The sequence below is a fragment of the Lissotriton vulgaris genome, chromosome 4_1 (assembly GCF_964263255.1).
Source record: "Lissotriton vulgaris chromosome 4_1, aLisVul1.2, whole genome shotgun sequence".
NCBI lineage: Eukaryota > Metazoa > Chordata > Amphibia > Caudata > Salamandridae > Lissotriton > Lissotriton vulgaris.
Genome location: NC_141691.1, coordinates 527,707,614 through 527,729,333, shown reverse-complemented (window position 1 = coordinate 527,729,333; position 21,720 = coordinate 527,707,614). Strand labels below are relative to the sequence as shown.

The following is a 21,720-nucleotide window of genomic DNA, read 5'->3' as shown; positions in this document are numbered from 1 at the left end:
CATGCTCAATACCAAGAGAGCACTTCTGCGGATAGATCGCGCTCACGTCACTGGTCAACGAATCCACAATTCCTCCTCTGCATCCTTATGGCGTAACCCATCCATTAAAATTGGCGGATCACACATCATATGGGACCACTGGGCTGATAAAGGTATTAACGTGGTTGCTGATCTATACGAACATAATATGCCACTGCCATTCTCGACTCTGCAGGCTAGACACTCCCTGTTACCAATTGACTTCTATGCTTTCCTAAAGCTAAAATCAGCCCTATCCACTAGAACATTCAAGCTAGTAATGCCTTGGCTAAAGTCTATGCTACCCCACTTTCTATCCTCTGGACATTTTGTCTCCAAAATATATAAACTACTCGCGCCATCGGCCAACAAATCGATGAGGCACAATGAGATCAAATGGGAATCAAGCCAAACAACACTGGTATAAGTATAGACTGGGTCAGGATACACGCATCAGCTCTCACACACAAGGTATCGCCGATACTATCACAGACCAAGTATATGATTATTAACAGGGCATTCTGGACCCCACAGCGACTATTTAAGGTTGGCCTGCGTGATACACCAAATTGCTGGAACTGCTCCTCTGACATTGGTGACCTTCCACACATGTTGTTTGATTGCCCCATGCTTCACTCCTTTTGGGCAAAAATCTTTGACTACATTGGGCACACGTTTGACATACACCCTACAAGGGAATTCATCTACATTCTCCTAGGAGCCTTAGATCCATTAATAAAGGGGGACCATGACCGCCAACTCCTGGATCTCTTGCTAACATTAGCATGCAAGGTGATCCTATGCAACTGGAAATCATCGGGTGAGGTCTCCTTCAACGCATGGAGGGAATGGCTGTCCTGCATTAGGGGCACTGACAATCCCGCTCTACATCCATCACCATGGCAGGTTACCAACAAAAAATTATGGTCCTCCTTAGATCAGGCCTCCTTCACCTTCGACCCACCCTGAAGAACTAACTGATGAGGTCTACACTCAGTAAACTGTGAACTGAAGTGGCTATACCCTGTGCTCAGGGACCTGACAACCTTAGACACACAATGCAGGAACGACAAAGTATAAATGGTATTATATGATTAGATTTGGACGGAGGGCTCTATGGAACTATATACAACTGTGAAGAATGCAATGTTGGTATTTTATTTTCCTTTACTGTATGTATGTATTGTTTTCTTTTTATGTAATAATACATGTTTGATTGCGGTATCCTTGTAATGCGACTGTAATTCCACTGATGCCTTTTGCCGCTATCATTTTTGTTATTGCTTAATAAAAAATGATTTGAACTTAAAAAAATTTTTGGGGGGGGGAAATATAGTATTTTTGCACAAAAATCTGTAACGCCTGGACGGCTTTAATTCAGAGTCCCTACTAAATACTGTGGCTATTTTATTTCTTATTCCGCGGAAAAGTGGCTTCATGCTTTAGTTTGAATTTGAAATAGTACGTTGCATAATTTAAACCTGTGGTGTGGCTAATAATAAACACATAAATTCTGTGCACCCAAAAACTGAATGTTTTTTCTTATTTTTGTATTTTTCAGTTATACAGTCTGTGAGTTACCCTTGATTAGCCTTGAAAAAACAACAGATAATTTGGAGGACATAAGGCCAGTCATGCGCGCACAATAAGTTCAACACTTGTATTGCAAGGTTCTCTTTGTGTCATCAGCCGCGGCCCGTGCAGGTAAGCACAGAAGGTCTGGGGGAGGGGGGCGGGGAAGGGGGGGTTTCAACAGACAACAGCGAGGGAAAATTAATTATTTATTTTATTTTCCCTCGTGTTCGCCTGTCGAATCCCCCTCCCCAACCTGGCCCCACCACTCCTACATGCAGGGGCAGGGGCTGTGTGTCATCAGTTTCACTGTCTAAAAATAACTCTGATTACTAACCTTCACTTTAATAAGAGTTGAACCACTGCCCTTTTATATGCTGTTTGTGAAAAAGTGGGGGTGCCCTAGGACATATGCCTTGGTTTATCATTCTTTGTGGCCCGATGGATTGCTGAGGGTTTCATGTGTCATGGGTTAAGCACAAAATGCCTGCAAAGCCTCTTTGGGTGGTAATATGGGGTAGTCTTTTGGAGGGCTGAACATTCATTGTCTTTGAGTGGTGTAATAAAGGTTAGAATTTAATTGTAAACCTGAACTGGCTAAGTGAATTACACTTAACCTGCCTGCCTACTGTCTTCAGTGATGGACTGAAGTCATCAATGATTATAAGCGCCTCTCCTGTTTAATTTAAACACCATCGCATGATGGCAAAGCACCTCGTGGCAGATTGCAGAGTGCTAAACAAACTGTGAGGCAAAAGAAGCATAACATTCTCATCAGTCCAATAGGCATAGGTTGTTATCTACATTAATGTAAATCATCAACCCATAAACAATGCAGCAAATTTGCTTCCTTTCTGTCCTCTGAGAAACCTCAGTGGCCCCGGAGATTCCAATAAATACACTTTGATGAAGTCCTAGTATTTCTTCAATGGAATGGCTGGCAAGCAAAGGACAGGCACACATTCTTGAGCTGTACCAAGGATCTGCAGACGTGTAGGCATGGTGCCACTTACAACTTCTGTGAGTCGAGGTTCCCTCCAAAGAACACAGAGTTGTACTCCATTGTCTAGCGAATTTGACATCTTGGTGACATGCAGACTTAGCTGTCATTCCTAAAAAATCCTACACTCTTAACAGAATGGGGAGGAGTACACCCTCTCTAATAACGCATGATGTGTGAGTTGATATTGATACATTGGGTTGTTCTCATACCTAGGTCTTTTCAACAAGGAAGACTAAGGGGCAGATTTATGAGGCCCTTGCGTCACGTTTACGCCGCTGTTGCGTCACGCAAGGCGGCGTAAACGTGGCGCATCCCTACGAACGATTTACTACGTGACGCATCTAGGCAGATGCGTCACGTTGTAAAGCCCTGCGCCGCTTGTTGGCGTTCCGGCGCAGGGTGGGCGTTCCGGGGCAGGTGCGCCTCGCAAAAGTGGCTGAGTGAAATCTATGAGATTTTACTCAGTCACTTTTAAGCCAATGCTGCGTCAAAAGCCTGCGCCTGCTTGAAGCAGGCGTAGGTCTTGACGCAGCATTGTTAAAATGGGGCACCCCGAGCCTTGCTGGAGCTGCGTCGCGCTTGCGACGCGACTCCAGAAATGCGCCACATTTCCGGCACAGATGCGTCACGCATCTGTGCCGTTTTTGCACCATGGTGCGCCGCATTATAAATGCGGCGCACCATGGCTGGCGGAGCTGTGGCGCACTGTGGCGCATGTTAACTGCCGCATCCCTGGGGATGCGCCAGTTAACATAAATCTGCCCCATAGAACCTAAGCAACTAGCAGTGAGCACCGCCAGAATATCATGACTGAACAGTCCAGCCCACCTATTACCTGAGAAATGCCCATATTCTGTACAGTCCCCTGTAACCAGGCTTTTCATAGTGACCAGCATAAAGAAACAAGTAGACATTGGTTCTAGTGGAACAAGTGAGACAGTGAAAGTTAATGATATGCCCCTTTCTTCCCTTCCCCTTCTTTCAGGTGATCTTGCACAGAAGAACCAATCCTGTGAAAGCCGAGACATGTTATAGTTTTCCTCCACTCGTATCAGGTTAACAAATACATCAACAATGCAGAGGCAGTCTTGGAAACTTTATTGCATGACAGGGAAAGATGTTCTAGAACAAACAGTGCAACAACAGGCACTCATAAAATCTCCACAGTGTATACAACTCTGAGGGAACCCACCTGACATCTCACACATGCCTGCATCACAACAGCAAGCTTGCTTGCTGCCAATGACACTAAAATCTGCAAAACAACTAAAATAGAGGAATGACTGGCATATAATGAGTGTGGAGAGACAGGGGAATTGCTGTTTTTAAAGTGGGAGATTTAATACCACAAATGTGTGCTTTGTGGCCACTGTATGCTTCTTGAGTATGATGATTTGAGACAATCCAGAGGGAAGGTACCAAGATGGTGCAAGGGCAAGCTGCTGGTTGTGTTGACAATGCTTAGGCTAGAGCTGCCTCTAATACCATTAAAGGTGATGGTAAATTAGGTAGGTGCTTGTAGCTGTGCAGGGAGTGACCAACCAGCCCACTATTCCTTTGGGCATTCCAAGTAGAAGGGGCTGACATCACTCACTTTAGGAAGGGTAAAAGATCTCCAGTGTGTGGTTTGAAGATCCACAATCACCACATTTGGCAAATAAGTGCTTTGAGATAGTCATTCCTATTGAAGTGTGGGTTATAGTATAGTGTTTGGATTCACAATTCTTGTGTTGGATGGTCTTTGTCACGTAGAAAAAAGTGTTTTTATTCTCTCTGTGAAGAAGGGGAATGTGTCCTTTTTGTGTGTTTCTTACTGTATCTGTTTATATGGCATGAAGATGTTATGAGGCTTATAATGCACACAGCTGCCCCAACAACTGGGCTTCCTAGCGCGCTGGACCCACAGGACAAACAAACTTCAGTTGCCAGCACCCCAAGAGAAGGGGGGGGGGGTAGATGGAGAAAACCTATGACTTGAGGTATAGTCTGAAAAGCAAGTGGTTCTGGATGTTCCTAATGAAGAGAGAAAGTGAGTACCAGCGAGATGGGGCCAGGGCACAGAAAGATCAGCCCCCCGCTTTTGAACTTCAAACTCTACGATGTGGTGTCAGTGCCATGCCTAGAGCTTTTATCAAAGAAGACTCTACACCCTGGGCTGTATTCAGGACAACCTGATGCATAACGAAACGAAACACCACATTTAACAAATAAACGACTTTTAGATCTTCAAAGCATGTGCCTGAAATGTTCTACACTTATTAGGGAGAGGTCTATCAGCTCCTCCTACCGTCAAAACAATGCTAGATTTGTATATTAAATACTATGAAGATACAAGCAAAGGCAACTCTGTATACGTCAGCCCTGTCTCGCATGAAAATGCAGCCTGCCTGTGGTCATTTGTGCAGGAAACTTGCCTTGTGATGGTGTTCATTTTAACAACTCAGCTCACTGTGTATCCGCCTTTATGTGTGTATTGAATAAACATCTTACACGAGCACTCACTCAGAATTGAATTACTGCTGCCATAACCGTCAACCCAGCCCTTTCCAGGTGGCCCAGCAAATACTCTTCAGCAAGGTTTGCCACAAGCCTTTAACCTGGGCATACTAGGGGCAGAGACCTTGTTTTACTGTCATGATAAGTAGAGTGCCTCTTGTAAATATTTGTAATCAAAGCCAGTGCTTACTATTTCAAAAAGATGAGTAAGCCTTAATCTGTTTTGCTTTTGTTTCTTAGGTATAATTCCTCTGGAGAGGACTTCATTCCTGGGACCGCAGAGACCACCACCATGACTGTCACAGGACTGGATTACCAGCGACGATTACCTGCCTTTAGAAAGCCCACGGCCGTCGGGCCACACAGGTGAAAAACGTGTTGGCTGTCCTTTGTTTCATGTGTGAAAATGTGTACTAAACAACCCATATTTGGAAACGATCCTTGAATTATGGAAATTATTCCATTTACGAAAAACTCATTAAGAAGGCACAGTCCTCTATCAACACTTAAACTTGTACTTCGCAATGGCTTTTGAGTGTAGCCATTTATGAGGCATGTGCCATTATCAACATTGGGCCCTGACCACAGTAGCACTAAAGCCCAGAGTCTGCCATCCATCTCAGTAACCTGCAAAGCCAGTGCTTACTATTTTAAAAAGATATGTGAGCCGTAATCTGTTTTGCTTTTGCTTCTGAGGTGTAATTCCTCTGGAGAGGACTATTGCTTTTAGCATTTTAAAGTGATCTTGGTTCCTGCAAGTGCAGGCAGAGTGCAACCACCCAAAATGCACCATAGGCATCTAGCTGTGCCACTGTCCAACCTTACTCCTCAGTGTCACTGGGCAGTTTATTAGTGTAGAATGATGATTCTTGTAAGCAGTGGAAACAGTGACAGCTTTTGAGATCAAAGGTGAACCTATTGTATCGTGGGCACTGTTAGACCTGGCACCTTGGCGTGGGCCTCCCTTCCATTTTTTGCTGTTGCCTCATGTGTTTTTGCTGGTTATAGATGCTTTGGGCACTGTGCCACTGCCGTCGAGTGCCACAGTGCAAGTGCTCCCTATGGTAAATTGATGTATGGATTAGTGACTCCATGATTGGCTGGTTGGGGTTAACTTGTCAGACCCGAGTACAGTGCACTGAGTGTGCCCAGGGCTTGTAAACCAAATGCTGCTGGTGAGCTTGAAGCACTCGTTGTGCCACCCACAGAAGCCGCCTGTAAAAGTGTGTCTCAGGTCTGCCATTGCAGAGCCTGTGTGCAGTCTGGTACTGCCATGTTGACTGGGCAAGTGCACCCACTTGCCAGTCCCTAAACCTTCCCTTTTCTGCATATTAGTCACCCCTACGGTAGGCCCAATGGCAGGGTACATTGTAGGTAAAAGGTAGGACATGCCCTGATGTGTGTGTCATGTCCTAGTAGTGAATTACAGACATTTTCGTTTTTCACTATTGCAAGGCTATCTGTCCGATAGGCCAGAATGGGCAGTTTGATTATTACATTTTATAATCCTAACTGACTCAGGGAACTAGGTAGACATTCAAGTTTAGTATGCTTGAACTCAGAAAGATAAAATACATCTTTTAGTGAAGTTGGTTTTAACATTCTGTGTTTGAATATAGCACTTTTAGAAAGTAGGTATGTTCTTGTCTAGCCACCCAAGCCTGCCTCTGCTAGGTTGTGTATTCCTTGTCTGGATTTTGAGTGACAGGGGCTGGAGGATTCCAGGAGACAGGGCGAGTCAGCACAGGCTGAATAGAGAGATCTGCATGTAGATGGGAGGGAGGAATTGCACCTGGGACCTGAATAGGGTTGTGCTTTCCTTCCACAATGCTGACTCCACCCCCTGCAGTGCGTCTGATGTCCCTACCCTGCACTGTTAAAGGAAAGAAGGAGTCAAGTAAACAGAGTGCTTTAGGACTGACCAGAACTGGTTTGGACTAGCCAAAGGTCTCTCAGCCTTCAGAGAACAAAGAGAAACTGTGTATAAAAAGGGGGACCCAGACCCCAGAACTTTAGATCACTTTTGGGAAACAAGAACAAACCTTTGCTGAGGAGAGGAACCAGAGAACCTGAGGAGAGACTGTCCTTAAGCTGAAGTGCTGCTTGGGGGATTGGCCTGCAGTGGTTGCCTGACTGCCAAAGAAAGGAGAGATGAACTTTGTGTGTACTTTCATCAACTTGTGAAGGATCTCCAAGGTCTTGAGATAGAGCTTGGCTCTTGCTGAGGTCTCAGGGACAACAGACTTCACCCACCAACTCCCCAAGAGTTCTTTGGAAGTGCCTGCAGTTGTGTGGAGCTGTCTGAGGAACTGCGTGTCACAAGGAGCTGGAACCGTGACTCATAAAAAAGAAGAGCGTCACCACCGCAGCCGCTGCCGTCGCATCGCCGGAGAAGCGGATTGACGCCGCATTAGACGCCGCCGCATCAACGGAGAAGCGTGTCGCCACAGCTGCAGCTGTCACATCATCGCCAAAGCGCCTTGCATCGCCAGAGAAGTGGATCAACGTCGCTCCGTACGCCACCGCATCACGGAGAAGCGTGTCACAGGGCCTGTCACATCTCAGAAGAATCGTTGAGTCACCACATGGCCGTCGGCCGTGCACGCATCGTGTCGCATCAAGAAGAAGATGACATCTTTGTTCATTGCACCGGATCTTCATCGCATCACGGTGCTGCTGGCCGCATCGCCACGGAAGCGCAGTAAGAAATCAATGCATCACCTCCCCTCGCAGAGAAGGACGGACGCATCTCCTACGCATCAGTAGGGACCCGACGCATCACTGTTCTTGTGTGTAAGGCACAGACGCATCACCTTCCCTACACCACTTTAGTTGTATCCCATTACGCATCCTAAGGTACATTGAACTCAAAGTGTCACATTTTACATCCTAAGAGAACTGAGCTAATTCTACCATTTTTGAAGTACAGTATTGTGGATTTTTGTAATTTGTGGCCTTGTGTTAAGTCTATATAAAGATACTTATTTTTATACTACAACTTGTGTGGTGTCCATCTGTAGTGTTGTCACTGGGTTACTGTATGTGTTCACAAATGCTTTACACACTGCCTCTGAGATAAGCCTGTCTGCTCGTGCCAAGCTACTAAGGGGATGAGCAGGGGTTATTTTAGGAGTGTACCCCCTTACCCTGACTAGACGCAAGGGTCCCTATTTGGTCAAAGGTACCTACCTCTACCAACAAGAGACCCCCAAATCTAACAGGCACGATGGACAAAACCACAGCCAGGACATCATCAAACTGCAGAATAAGAAATGTCAAAATAGAAAAACAAGACAAGGGGGTTTTCCATCTATGCGTCCAGAATCTGGAACAACGCCCCTCTATACATCAGGACTGCACTAATGCTTCTCCAATATAAGGAAGAGTTGAAGACTCATTCATATCTTTATGAAAACTTCATCACAATGCACTAACAGTCCACAACTCAGCTTTCTCTCCTATTACTCGCCGACTTTAGGCTTGCCTTTCACCATGTACAGTTTTCCACAGCCTTTTGCTTAGGTTCGAGGTATTGAAATACCATATGCATACATAATCTTTGGCAAGAGTAGCGGGGGCTAGATTCAGGTGGCAGATTGAAGGTAATCCCAAATGTGGCCTTGGAGTGGTTCAGTGATCCAGGAAGCACACTCTGAGCACATTTGGAGTGATATTGTAGAAATTGCCCGGGGACGAGATGGGCATGTGCATTTGCGTTTTTACATCCCTGGAGCAATTTAGTATTGCTGAATGGGCCACAGACATTTCCACAGCCCCTTCTGTAATACATAACGTGCTAAATGTCACTCTCTCAAACACAGACTGGGTTGCTGCCTGCAAGGTGAAAGGCAGACCAGCTGCTTCAAACAGCCAATACACCTTTAACTAGTGTGTTGTTGAGGTGTGGGCTTGTGCCTGCACTCGAAAAAAACTAATTTGCTGTGATAGGATGCACTGTTCCACTCTGCACCGGTGTACACACTTAAGTGTGAGGCAAAGCATGGAGTGAGGTAGCCGCTCTATCTGTGAAATGACCCATGACATTTATTCCTGCCAGCTGGGAATGGGTTTCCCTTTTTTTTCTAGAATCTAATTTCCACTTGGTTACTCAGATACTGACTTGTCATCTCGTCGACATGTTTTTGAGATTGGTAGGCGGGGCATAATGGTTCAGTACCAAGTACCAAGATACCCTTTGGCTGAATGTGGGCTTTACAGAAGACTATTCTATGTTATAAATACCCTCTGTTGGTGGAGGCTGCCACCATTTACAGGGAAATGGCCTGTTGGAATCTAATGCGTTTGAATGGTTGGAATCCTGTGTTCCATTTACTGAAGGCAATGTTATACTTGTGAAGGAAAGTTTGATTTACAGTTGCTAGGGAAGAGTTTCTCTGCAGCTTTTTCAGCCCCACGCCTAGTATGTGCCACCTGATCACCACAGGACAGTGACCCCATGTTAGATGTTGTGCTGACTCTGATGAAGTTTGATATGTTGTCATCTGTAATGTGATACTAAAGTAGCAGAGAGACTATGAGGTGATTGATATTGTTGAAGGGAGCTCTTCAAATATGATGCTCATAGCAGACAAATAATGTAGTCCTAAGTGCCCATATTTAAGCCTTCTCTATTTAATATGGGATTGGACTTAATAGGTTTTCTCATGTATGTGTTTTAGCTTTGGATCATTAGAAAGTCAATGGATGTGTTTGTTTATTACATTTCATAAAGTGCCATTGCAGCCACATTTTTGCCTCAGAGACACTCCCTGGGAAACTGGATAATAGAAAATATATAACCCAAAGTATATGCAAACAAAAGGAAAGAGGACAGGCAGGGGAGATAAACAATTAAATCAAACACATAAAAGTAGTTCAAGCAAAGCAGCCCCTTTAATAAGTAAGTCTTTACTGGATTCCAAATCCCTATCAAGGTTCTGAATCTTCCGAGGAAGGTGATTTCAAGGCAGCATCTCTCTGGCCATCACTCTTCTTACTCTGTTCTAGAGCTGGGACCACCTACTGGTATTAACTTGCAGCAGCCCAAAGTGTCGGCTTGGGGACACGAGGATGCCTGAAAGGTAATGGTAGTAAAAGCTTCCTCTTTCATAGGAGCTGGTCAAGTCTTTTCCATGTGCACAATGGGTCCAGTCCTCCTCCGCCTAGCAGTCAGCCCTCCGATTTTCTTTAAGGCACACATGAGGTCTGGGGTTCTCTGTAAAATACAAGGAAGACAGAATCATACAGATGCACTCGGACTCATCACTAGGTTACAATTTTCATTCTTTAGCACAGGGATCTATTTTTCTTTTGGTTGTGGGACTTCTGCAAACCATTGTGTCCCATCCCTTCCTTGTTCACTGAATCCTCAGCGCTTCCACTCTCCCTGCAATTCGCTCTGATTGGCCCTGCTTACTTCTAAGGCAGCTGATATCTTTAAAACAGTGGTCACCTTATATTTTATAGTATGGCAACCCCACTCTAAAGCAAGGACCTACTTTTGTACCAACATGCCCTGATGGTGGTACCTTCATCATTCAATTTTGTTACTTAGAAATTGTATCAGTTCATGTTTAACAATTCTTGCATCACTTCGAATTCATAGGGGGCTCCATTGAAAATAATTAAATACAGTTTTACTGTGGAAAGTAACACTTTGTTTTCCTTATTTTGAAGAGATAGACTTAAGTCAACTGTAGCAATCCTCATCACACCTTCAATTAAAACTAAACAAATGTAATCATAAGGGTTAACCTGTAACTAAAATCCCTTAACCCTATAGCCCCAGACCCATAAACCTTTTTTTTTAACTATCAAAAACCTTTATTGACAACTTCAAAGTGATCACATTACACTGTTGCCTCAAATCAGAGCATCTTACACATCAGGCAATTTTAAAAAAACAATATACATGAAAACTTCAGTCCGACAGTAGCGTTATCCTGTAAGGCACGGCAGAAATATCATAAATAGCAGAAAGCTACAGGAGAGGATATTAACCCTGCGGAGAGAAAGACAGACCAGGTCGGGGGGAACACGAACAGGGAGGGAGGCAGTCACTGTCCAACACCGGCAGCCGCCGCAGAGCTCTGCTCGAATGTGGTCGTGAGTGGAGGTATGTCACTAGGGGCCCCCCAGATGTCAGGTGGGCGTGACCTTGCCGGCATCAGATCCTAGAACTCAGATAATAGGGTCTAGCATCTCGAAACGTCTTCAAGCCAATGGGGGAACCTGGGCATCGGTCTGCAACCCCAGCACATAGCCACCCTACGCTTGCGAGGACAAGCAGCATTGCAGTCAGTCGGCGAGAGGAGTCGGGACAACATTTGACAAAGCCCAGCAGGCACAGAGGTGGGTCGGGGATAACCCGGGTGGAGGTAATTTCAGAGACAGCGGCACAGACCTCCCACCAGAAGTCCGACACCTTGGGGCACAGCCAAGCGAGATGCGTGAAGTCAGCAGCAGGGGCAGAGCAGCGCATACAGTTATCGTTAGATATGAGTCCCAATTTGTGTAGCTGGGCATGGGTGCGATATAGTCTGCAGATATTTTAAATGTATGAGACGAAGACGATAGTTGGGGGACAGTTTCTTGGTCTGGTTACAGCAATAAAGACAATCCGCTTGGGAGATGTCCACACCTAATTCAGCACACGTGCGCGCTCAGTAGAGATAGAGGTAGACGATAGTGTAAGGGCACATAATTTTGTTACCAGCTTGCGGGGGTAGGAGATGTATATATAAAATCAAGAGCAAGCATCGAAGATGGAGGTTGGGGGAATGTAGGGTGAAGTTCCTGACAAATTGCTCGGAGCTGATAAAAGAGCATCGGACCGGAGGAATCAGGAAGAGAATAAAACGTATTTCCAGGGTAAAGATCCACCAATGTCATCAATTCCAGGTGAGTGGCATGTTTGGACATGCCAGTTGTTTGCAGAGGAGGGAAGGCAGGATGATATACAATCGGCATAATATTAGCCGAAAGCATGGAAGCGTTGGAGAAATGACACAGTCTCAACCAAGCCCAGCGCAGAGTCTCGACTGTGTCCACCTCCCCCAAGGGCGGCTAGTTGGCGCAAACAAGGCAGTATTCAGTGGCCAAGGGGTAGCAAGGTTGGCTTCGACAGCGACGTGCGGCTGATAAGGGGCGGGGTGAACCCAGAAGTATAAGAAACTGGCCTGGGCGCTTAAGGCATATCATTTGAAATTTTGAACGCCCATACTACCAACTGACATGGGGAGGGTGAGAATATTATATGCAATCCTGGGCTGTTTGCCAGCCCAAACGAGTGAGATGATCAAAGAGTGTTTTTTTGCAAAAGAAATGGGCCGTTAGAGTTATGGGGATATTTGTGAAAAGATAAAGGAATTTCAGGTGAACAACCATCTTAGCAATGGCTATACGACCCGCCCGGTTTCAGTGGGGTATTTTGGATTCGAGCCAGTCTATAGTTCGTCCAAAATTGGCCCTCCAAAGGTCATCTAAGTCCCTGTTCAGCCAAATTCCCAGGTAGGGGATGAGTCCAGAAGCCCATACAAAGGGGAAATCAGGTGTGAATGGTTTAGTGGCATCTGTGAGGGGGAACGATATTGACTTACTCCAGTTCACCTGTATACCAGCAGATCCGCCAAATCTTATTATCTCGCGCACAAGGGGGTTTAGTTTATCTTGGGGATGGCGGACATATAACGTAATGTCATCTGCATACATGGAGACAAGGAGAGAATGGGCCGAAAAGTTAATGCCATTCTGAGTCTGGTGTTGTCGAAGTCTGGCAGTGAGTGGCTCCATCGCGATAGCGAAGAGCATAGTTTAAAGCGGACAGCCCTGCCAAGTGCCGTGCTCAATTGAAATGGGATCCGACACCTGGCCGTTAATCCAAAGACGTGCGGTGGACGTGTATAGAGGAGTGATATCTTACGGATAAAAATGTTACTGAAACCAAGGCAAAGCGAAAGAAAGAATAGAAATTGCCGCTCAAGTGTATCGAAAGCCTTTGTGGCAACGAGTAAGAATGCTACAGCGGGGGGACCAGAGTTGATTTGGTGGAGAACTGAAAAAATTGTCCTGAGGTTAGAGAAGCACGCCAGCACGGCCAGGGAAGAAGCCGTACTGATCTGGGAGGGCGATGAGGGGCATAAGGAGGAGCAGACGGGAGGCCAGTAATTTAGCAAAAATCTTGTTACCAATGTAACTAAAGATAGGGGGTGATAGGAGTCGCAACTGTCAGCTGGTTTGTCTGGCTTAAGTAGCAGCGTGAGCATTGCCTCCCGGAGGGACTAAGGAAAAAGGCCATTATCAAAGGAATCCTTATACATGGTGGCCAGGTGTGGCACAAGAAGCTGGGCAAACATCTTAAAGAATGAGGCGGGGAGGTCGTCAAGACAAGGGGCCTTATCACTGGGCAGGCTAATTATGGCAGCGAGTATCTCCTCCTTGGAGAAGGGCTCATCAAGGAATTTGTGGTGGTAGTCCTCCAGCCAAATCAACCCGATGGTATCGAAATATTGTTCAAAAGCCTCACGGGAAGGGGAGGGGCCGGCAGCGTAGAGCTGCGCGTAATAGTCCATGAAACAAACCTTGATTTCTTCTGGGGAGATGGTTCTGGTGGGACCACCGTCCCAAAGAGCCGTGATATACGATGCGGTGTGGGGAGGGCGTAAAAGGTTTGCCAGGGTCTTACCTGGCCTATAGCCTTCGCCGAAGCAACACGCTCGGGCCTCCCTGCCAAGAAAGGAGAGTTCTCTATCCGCCTCCTCAGTGAATTTGGTATGTTTTACAAGCAAGTTCGCGAGGGTTTCTGGCCTGGGGAGGGCCGCATGTTCAGCATTGAGGGCCTTAATCTCTGATTCTAACTTGTCCAGAGAGGTGCGGATGGAGCGAAGAACACCAGCTTGTTTGGAGATACACTTGCCGCGTATCACTGTCTTGAAGCCTTACCAGAGGGTAGACGCGGAGTACACGGAGCCGACGTTTAGGTCATAGCAGTTGGTAATCGCTGTTTGGATCTCATCACAGAAAAAGGCATCCGGTAGGCTGTTCGGAGTGAGCCGCCACGTGAAGGCGCGCTGCGGAGAGTCAGGGAGACAAAGGCAGAGCTGGACTGTCACGTGAAGGTGCTTGCCATATGGTCAGCATAGGTCAGCCATGTGACAACGTCAGGGGAGGTAATCCAAAAATCAATACGGGACCAGCAGCCACGGGCACCAGTGACGCAAGTGCCCTCACAGGCCTCGGGTCGGAATTGAGCAAGGAGCAGAGGGGAGGAGAAGGGACCAAGAAAGGCTGCAGCAAAGGGTGCGGTGGGCAGACCCACCCCCCCAGCAAGTGGAGACACACTAGGAGAAATAGGCAAAACACCGGTACTGGGGGACAGTCGCAGCCGGCCTCCAAAAAACAATGGGCGCGGGGATGGCGTTGGAGAGATGTGGTCAACAGCAAAGGCAGCAGGATGTCAGCACAGCCAGGAGATTGCGGAGCGGCGCCCAGCAGGAGCCAAAGGTGAAAAAGGAAGCAGGGGGGCACAACAAACTCCCCACGAAGGCCAGGCAAGCACTAAGCGCTCGGCCCGCCCTAGGGTGTGATAGAGCGCAATTGTGCCCTTTTCATTTGGAGAGGTGCATCATAAATCATTTTGACTTAACAGAACACAACCTACACACCGGATATTGTACAAACATATGATCTCGAAGCATACCAAGAAGTAAACCATCTATTTTTAAATTCTTTTGTAGAGTAAGGGTTGTAGGAACAGGTCCCCTCAGTTAGACATGTAGGTAATGTGGTCTTCTGGTTTGCATTTAGTTACAAATTGCACCAGTGCGCTTTTCGGTGCAAGAGCAAATGTTGTACACCCTTCTTCAGGGTGCTAAGTAACAGAATATGAATAAAAGAAAGAGGGGGGGACACAGAACAGCTGGGAGAAGACTAAACACATCGAGGGCTGCACACTGATAGCCTGATAAACTGAGTCTCAAATTGCACAGCCGAGCTATGGCAGAAGCAGCAGAAAGACCATAGGGTCTCTGCTAGCGGAGACCCACTCTATGCGAAGACAAAGTAGTTCCTCCTAGAGGGTTTAATTAAAGACCAGTCTTCAAAGACAGTAAGTCCTTATGAATTAGGTTCATTGCTGGTTATATGGAAATCCTGATTAAAGGTGTCTGACAATCTGTCTATACATCCGTGCTTTCAAGGTGACTGAAATTTAAGATCAGGAATATGCAAATTCAACGAACACTCCGGGTCCAGCAACCACAAAGCTGGAACAAACATGACAAGAGACTGCCCAATTTAGAAGAACATGTCCATCCCCTGGATCCTGTGCCTTGTCCTGAAAGAGAGGGAAGAGCCCAACAGCGACTCATGATCTACTTGAGGTCGCCTTGAATCAATACACTCTCTGAGCGATGTCCTCTGGCTAGTTGCCATAGAGCTGTGACACACGTGAAGTAAAATACATCTTAACATGATAAGCTTACTCTCAAACCCCAGAAGTTTGAAAATTGGTGAAGTGATCAGAGTCAACCGGCCACTGTATTGGATATAAGCTGACCGCTTCTGGCTCAGTCGGTATTCACTGTTTACTTCAAGGAGCTCTGCACACCACTGTAGAGAAAGGCTGGAACTTTTGGCAGACTTCATGGCTTTGAAAAATACAGACCACAGCCCAGGACTGAGAACACCCTGAAGGAAGACAGAGGGGATTGACTGCCCTGCGTGAACAGAAGCTGCCTTGCCTTTGGACAGAACTTGTGTTTTGTGATCCTTAGCTTGACTATGCCTGTAGAGACTGGAGTGGGGCACTCCTCTCAGTAGTTGCTGTGATAGAGTAGAATGGTAGTAAGTCATGTGAAAAATGTTACTGGTGTAATCCATCTATGTCATGGCATTCCTTGGGGAGATTTGTAGGTAAACCAGATCAGTACTCTGGTGATCTCCTGGCTGCCTGCTTGCTTATGGATTGGATTCTGCAAGGAAGAAAACTTCTAAGAAATAACATTCCTGTGTCCAGTCATCTTTACAGGAATGCTTCAGTGGCATAGTCAGCAGGATGTCCTATGAGAATCCCAACAAGGAACTTTTGGTGAGAGATGTCTTTATTTTAAATATTGAACTTTCATCAATCAAGCAATTTTATTATTAAAAATAAAAAAAGGGGCCACTTATTCAAAGGAAAGGAATTGACTTTTTCCCATCTATGTCACTCTAAGAATTTTAGAACATGGGAAGGCTATATTCAATTACTGAAATCGTACATACTGTCTTCTTTGTGAATGTTTAAGGATTGGGAGCTTCGCCACATAATACACATGGTGGGCGTGTTAATTCTGGCATGTGTTTCAATTTGGGCTCATCCTTTCTTAATGTGATTGGTGGAAACTGAACTTTACTTGCCATGGAGAATTGTTGACCCTTAAAGTTAAATAGCATTACCAATGAATTTCATAGAGTAATGTTTGTGGTATATTCTCCTCATCCTAATTTGTTGATTGCACTTCATCGGTTTCTTTACACAATCGTGTTTTGTGCATTTGTCTGATTTGACAGCTGGGAGCATTGTAAACGAAGTCAGACATCTAAAAGTGAACAACAACGTTACCTCTCCTTGTTGTTCTTTGAAATAAGCCCGTCACAGTTGTGATGGAACTTACAGCCTGATTCAGGAAAACCGGAATCTGCGATTCTCAAATAGCGATTAACTGCGAATCGCAATTGAGAAATCGCAGAACGGTATTCATGATGTTTAGCGACAAAAATAAGCGATTCGCAAGCGGCCGCAAAAACCATTTGCGATTATCGTAAATCGCAGAAAAATCGCAAGTTACGGCAACATCCGTGTCAGATTTGCGATATCGCAAATAGCGATATCGCTAATTGCGAGATCGCAAAAAGAGAGATCTCAAAATCGCGAGATCGGGAAAACGGGAAGTCGCATTTCGAGCACAGTGATGACATCACAACCAGGAAGCAGCCAGTTCCCACCCCCATTCACCACAGTGAGGCAGACCTCGAGGCAGCAACAGAGACAGCTCCTGCAAGGACACCTTGGACTACCACTTCCAACTCCACTGCAGCAATGGCTGAGGAGGCAGTACCTGGGCCCAGCAACACCACCGGGCGCAAGAGAAAACGTAAGTTCTCCGAGCAGGAGTTGGAGCACCTAATTTAAGGGGTGGTGGAGAACCACTCCAAACTGTTCGGGAGAGAGTCGAGGAGGGTGCCCGAGCAGGAGAAGCGCAGGATCTGGGTCGGGATAGCGGCCGCACTGAACTCTGTGGGTGTGGCCGACAAGTTACTTGATGAACTAAAGAAAAGGTGGTACGACCTCCGAGGTCGTGCCAAGGAGAAGGTCGCTGAGAGGCTGGGAGAGTCCCTGGCCACTGGAGAGGGAGGACCTACAGTACCTCCAAACACCCCCATGGAGGATCGTGTTGAAGACACGCTGGAGGCTGAGGCGTGCATTGGAGTCACCCGATTGGACTCATCCCGCCCCACCCAAGAGATCCAAGGTAAGTGGCATGCGACTGAGACCCTGTCCCCTATGAATGGCATTGACCCTATAGCCTCCCATAATGTTCCAAAGTCATGCCATCGGTGCACATCAGGTAATGCCCTAAAGCATTGTGGGATATGTAGTGTGGCCACAATGTACAAGTACCCCAATGCAGCCAGACAGGTTCAAAAGTACGCAATGCCATAGCCAGTCAGAGAATGTCACCCAGCATGCATGTAGCAACTGCACGTGTGACAGATACATGCAACTAATGAACGTCCACTTCCCCTCACAGGTGGCGCAGACAGCAGCGACAGTGAGAGGCTGCTCATAGATGAGCAAGCACAGGATGACGAGGAGGTGCCGTTACCAACACAGCCTCCAGCGTCTGCCGCAGCACCAACCCCTGCAGCCCGGCCCACTACAACTGTGTGTCCAGCGTCTGCTGCAGCACCAACCCCTGCAGCCCGGCCCACTACAACTGTGCCTCCAGCGGCTGCTGCAGCACCAAACCCCTGCAGCCCGGCCCACTACAACTGTGCCTCCAGCGTCTGCCGCACCATCTATGCCTAGCTCGACTCCACCAGCAGCTGCCGCATTCACATCAGGTCCCGCGACAGCGGTGACACAGCGGCCACCCACTGTGGCCAGCCAGCAGAGCAGGCGTGGCAGGGCTCGCCTGCAGACCAATGCTCCCAGCGCCAGGAGGGGGAATGAACAGCGCCTGCCGAGCATGAGTATCGAACGTCGAATGCTACGGATTCACCAGCTGCAGGCACGCCGGCAAGGGGCCATACAGTTGCAGCTGTATAACATTGGCCGCAATGTGGCAGGTGTGGGGGACCGGATGGACCGCATGACGGCAGCCATGGCAGGTGTGGGGGAGGGGATGGCCCGTATGACTGCAGCCATGGCAGGTGTGGGGAAGGGGATGGCCCGTATGACTGCAGCCATGGAGGCCAACACAGCTGCTATGATTTCACAGCGCAACACGGCCCGCCGCCGCGACCGTCAGCTACTGATGCGGCTGACGGCTTACACTCGGTCAAACTATGTGATTGGCAATGCCACGTCGCAGCTATCGCACCGGTCCCTGGCGCCGCAGCAGCAGCTCATTCAATGCTGCGAGGATGTGGCCAGGGTACTAGAGCACCTCACCACTGCCGTGATGGCACTTCATCCCGCTCTACCTGCCACTGTCGGGGGGGACGATGCCAGCGAGGGCACCTCAAGTGTGAGCAGCCACTCTGCCTCACACGTAGTGGCGTTGAGACGCAGCACCAGGCCCACTGCAGGGTCACGTGCGGTGGCTGAGGAGGAGCCGGAGAGGCGCTTGGGTGCTTCGCGCCGGAGGCGCACCTGACTGAAATGTACTTGTACAGGCACAGGCTGAACATAAGCCTGCCCTGTGTATTGGACGCAGCAGTATGGGGCAATACTGTTTGCAATGGAAGGATGGCAACTGGAACCCTTATTGTGATTCAAACAATAATATTTAATTTAGCATCACACATTGGCGTTGTGTCATTATTAAATTTTGCATGCAATTGTGATTTGTTGGGTGAGGGGAGAGGGTGCACTAGAAACTGTTCATTGTGATGTGGTTGCGGCGTCTGTGGCCTTCAGCTGGGTTCTCCCCGCGTGCATGGCGCGCATGTGCAGGTGGCCGGTCATCCCCTTCCGATTCACTGCCAGAGATGTTGACAGGTATCCTGCGCTTGGTAGCAATGTTGTGTAGTATAGCACACACAGCCACAATGCTGCAGCACACATCAGGACTGTAGTACAAGCCCCACCTGTCTTGTGAAGTATGCGTAATCTGCTCTTCTGTAGCCCAAAAGTTCTCTCAATGCAATTCCTTGTGCGTATGTGTGATACGTTGTAACGCCGTTGCTGTGGTGTAGCAGGGTTGAGGTATGGGGTGAGGAGGTATTCACGCAGGGCGTAGCCACTGTCACCTGAATGAGAGGAGCAGAGGGTGAGTGCCTGTGCAGCGCAGCTACTTCATCGCATTGTGACATGGTGGGCAAAGTATACTTACCAAGTAGGTGTCCTTCACCAAAGTCTCCCCTGGCCAGTCGTGTGTGGAGGCCGCTGTGCCGGAATATGAATGAGTCATGTGTACTCCCCGGGTACTGTGCCACTAAGTCCGTGATGTATGTCTTTGCATTGCAGACCATCTGGATGTTGAGGGAGTGGTAGGACTTGCGATTGCCGTACATGTACTCCATTGCAGCTGGTGGGCAGATGTGGATGTGGGTACAGTCAATGCATCCTATCACGTGTGGGAAATGCGCAACATTGTAGAATTGAAGCTTGGTCTCATCCAATTCCTGTTGGCTTGTTGGAAATTTGATGTGGTGGTGTAGCTGGGTCAGCATTGCATCAAGGAAACTCCCTAGGCAGCGGGACATGGTGGGCTGGGATATCCCCCCAGCAGCCGCAACTATCCCCTGGAAGCTCCCGGAGGCCAGGAGGTGCAGGCTACACAATACCTGGACATGTGTTGGCACGGCATTGGTCCGCCTTGTTGGGTGCTGCATCAGGGGGTCAAGGTCCTGAATTAGCTTGATGATCATTGCCCCATTAAGGTGGTACTTTGCGTAAATTTGCTCTCTGGTTTGGCCCAGCAGGGTGGCCCGCTGGCGGAATATCCTGGCCTGGATTCTGCGTCTCCTCCGTGCTGCTCGCTGTAGCCTTCACCGCCTGACCACCATGTACATTCCTGGCATTGTGACGCTCCTTATGCTGATGCTGCTTCTCCTTAAGTGTGTTTGGGCAGGCCAGCACCAGTTGCTGATTGGCTAACGGTTTTCCAAATTTTTTTTTACTATGGGTTTGATGGTTACCACCTGCTTTGGGTTGTCCTTAAATTGCGCCTCGCAAAATGCGATTTTGGAGTTTTTCGCTAATTGCGATTTGTCATGAATCCCGATTGCGAGGAATTTGCGATTTCGCTATTATTTTCGCAGAATCCGTGATTTCTCGCTATTTCCGATTCGCAAATGGTCTACTGCTGGGATTCTGCGAATCTTTTAGCGATTTCGCAATTCTGTGTTTGCGAATTCGCAATTTTCGTGGTGAATTCCGATTATGGGAATTGCGCCCGCTATAGCATTTTTGCAGCTATTGCGAGCGCAATTTAGCTTCATGAATCAGGTTGATAGATGCTAAAGTTCTTCTGCTTGCGTCAGCCTCCATTGAGTCTCTTCCAAGAGAGTTCTGAGGAGGAAGTTGTCATTGCGTCAACTTGTCATCGCCTCACAGCATAATGCACATCATTACGCTGCCTAGCGCCGTTCTTTAAGAGAAGAAATTCCCACTAGTGTGTAGTCAGCTTTCTTTAGTTGCTACATTGCTTCCTGGATAAAGTTTATTTAAAAAAAAAAGAAGAAGAATAAAACCCGATCAACGGTCTAGCTGTTTTTATTATTACTTCAACATTGGTTTCAACGATGCACACGTTGCATGCACAATTACGCAGACACACACAGCTTATGAAGCAATTTGAGAGTGCCTCATTGACTGTCGTGCGTGCATAATAACGCTGACACACACAGCTTCAGAAGTGATTTGAGAGTGCTTCATTGATCGTCATGTGTCCAATGTTCATTCACCGATGCACACGGTTGTGTGTATATTTTCGCTGACAGGTACAGCATCTGAAGGAGTTTAGAAGTGCCTCCTTTTTTCATATTCTGCGTGCTTTCAGCTGTATATATTTCTCCACTGATACGCACAGCATCTATGGCACAGTGAGGTGTATTGGGCTTCCATTTTATCAACATTCACATTTCATTAACATTGATATTGATACATTGAGATCAAGATCATTAAGCTAACATTGTGAAATAACAAAGACAACCTCATTTGCGAGATTTACATAGAGGTGCCATGTGTTAAACAGCGTAGTTGTGTGCAACATTTATCAAATGTGGGATCTTTGCAGAGTACTGTTATAAAATCTTTAGGCATCCTATAAGTTTATGAATGAAATGTAATAGCACAAGCATATGCTGAATTTTACCTTTAATTTTATAATTAAGTGTTATGTATCATAGAAATTCAATTTTTTTTCTGTTGAGTTATAGAGCTTTGGGATGCAGAACGTTACTGCTGCTCCGTTCTTTCTCTC

At 47.1% G+C, this 21,720-nt stretch overlaps 1 protein-coding gene across 1 annotated transcript in view; it reads right to left on the bottom strand.

Moving 5' to 3' along the window:
• Positions 1–3,675: 3,675 nt before the first annotated feature.
• Positions 3,676–21,720, bottom strand: part of GPR119 (G protein-coupled receptor 119) — a 72,521-nt gene continuing 54,476 nt past the window's right edge. Inside the window, exon 2 of the mRNA XM_086964678.1 lies at positions 3,676–10,304. Coding sequence (XP_086820804.1) covers positions 10,277–10,304 — 28 coding nt within the window. The 3' untranslated portion in view covers positions 3,676–10,276. The remainder of the gene's footprint in view (positions 10,305–21,720) is intronic.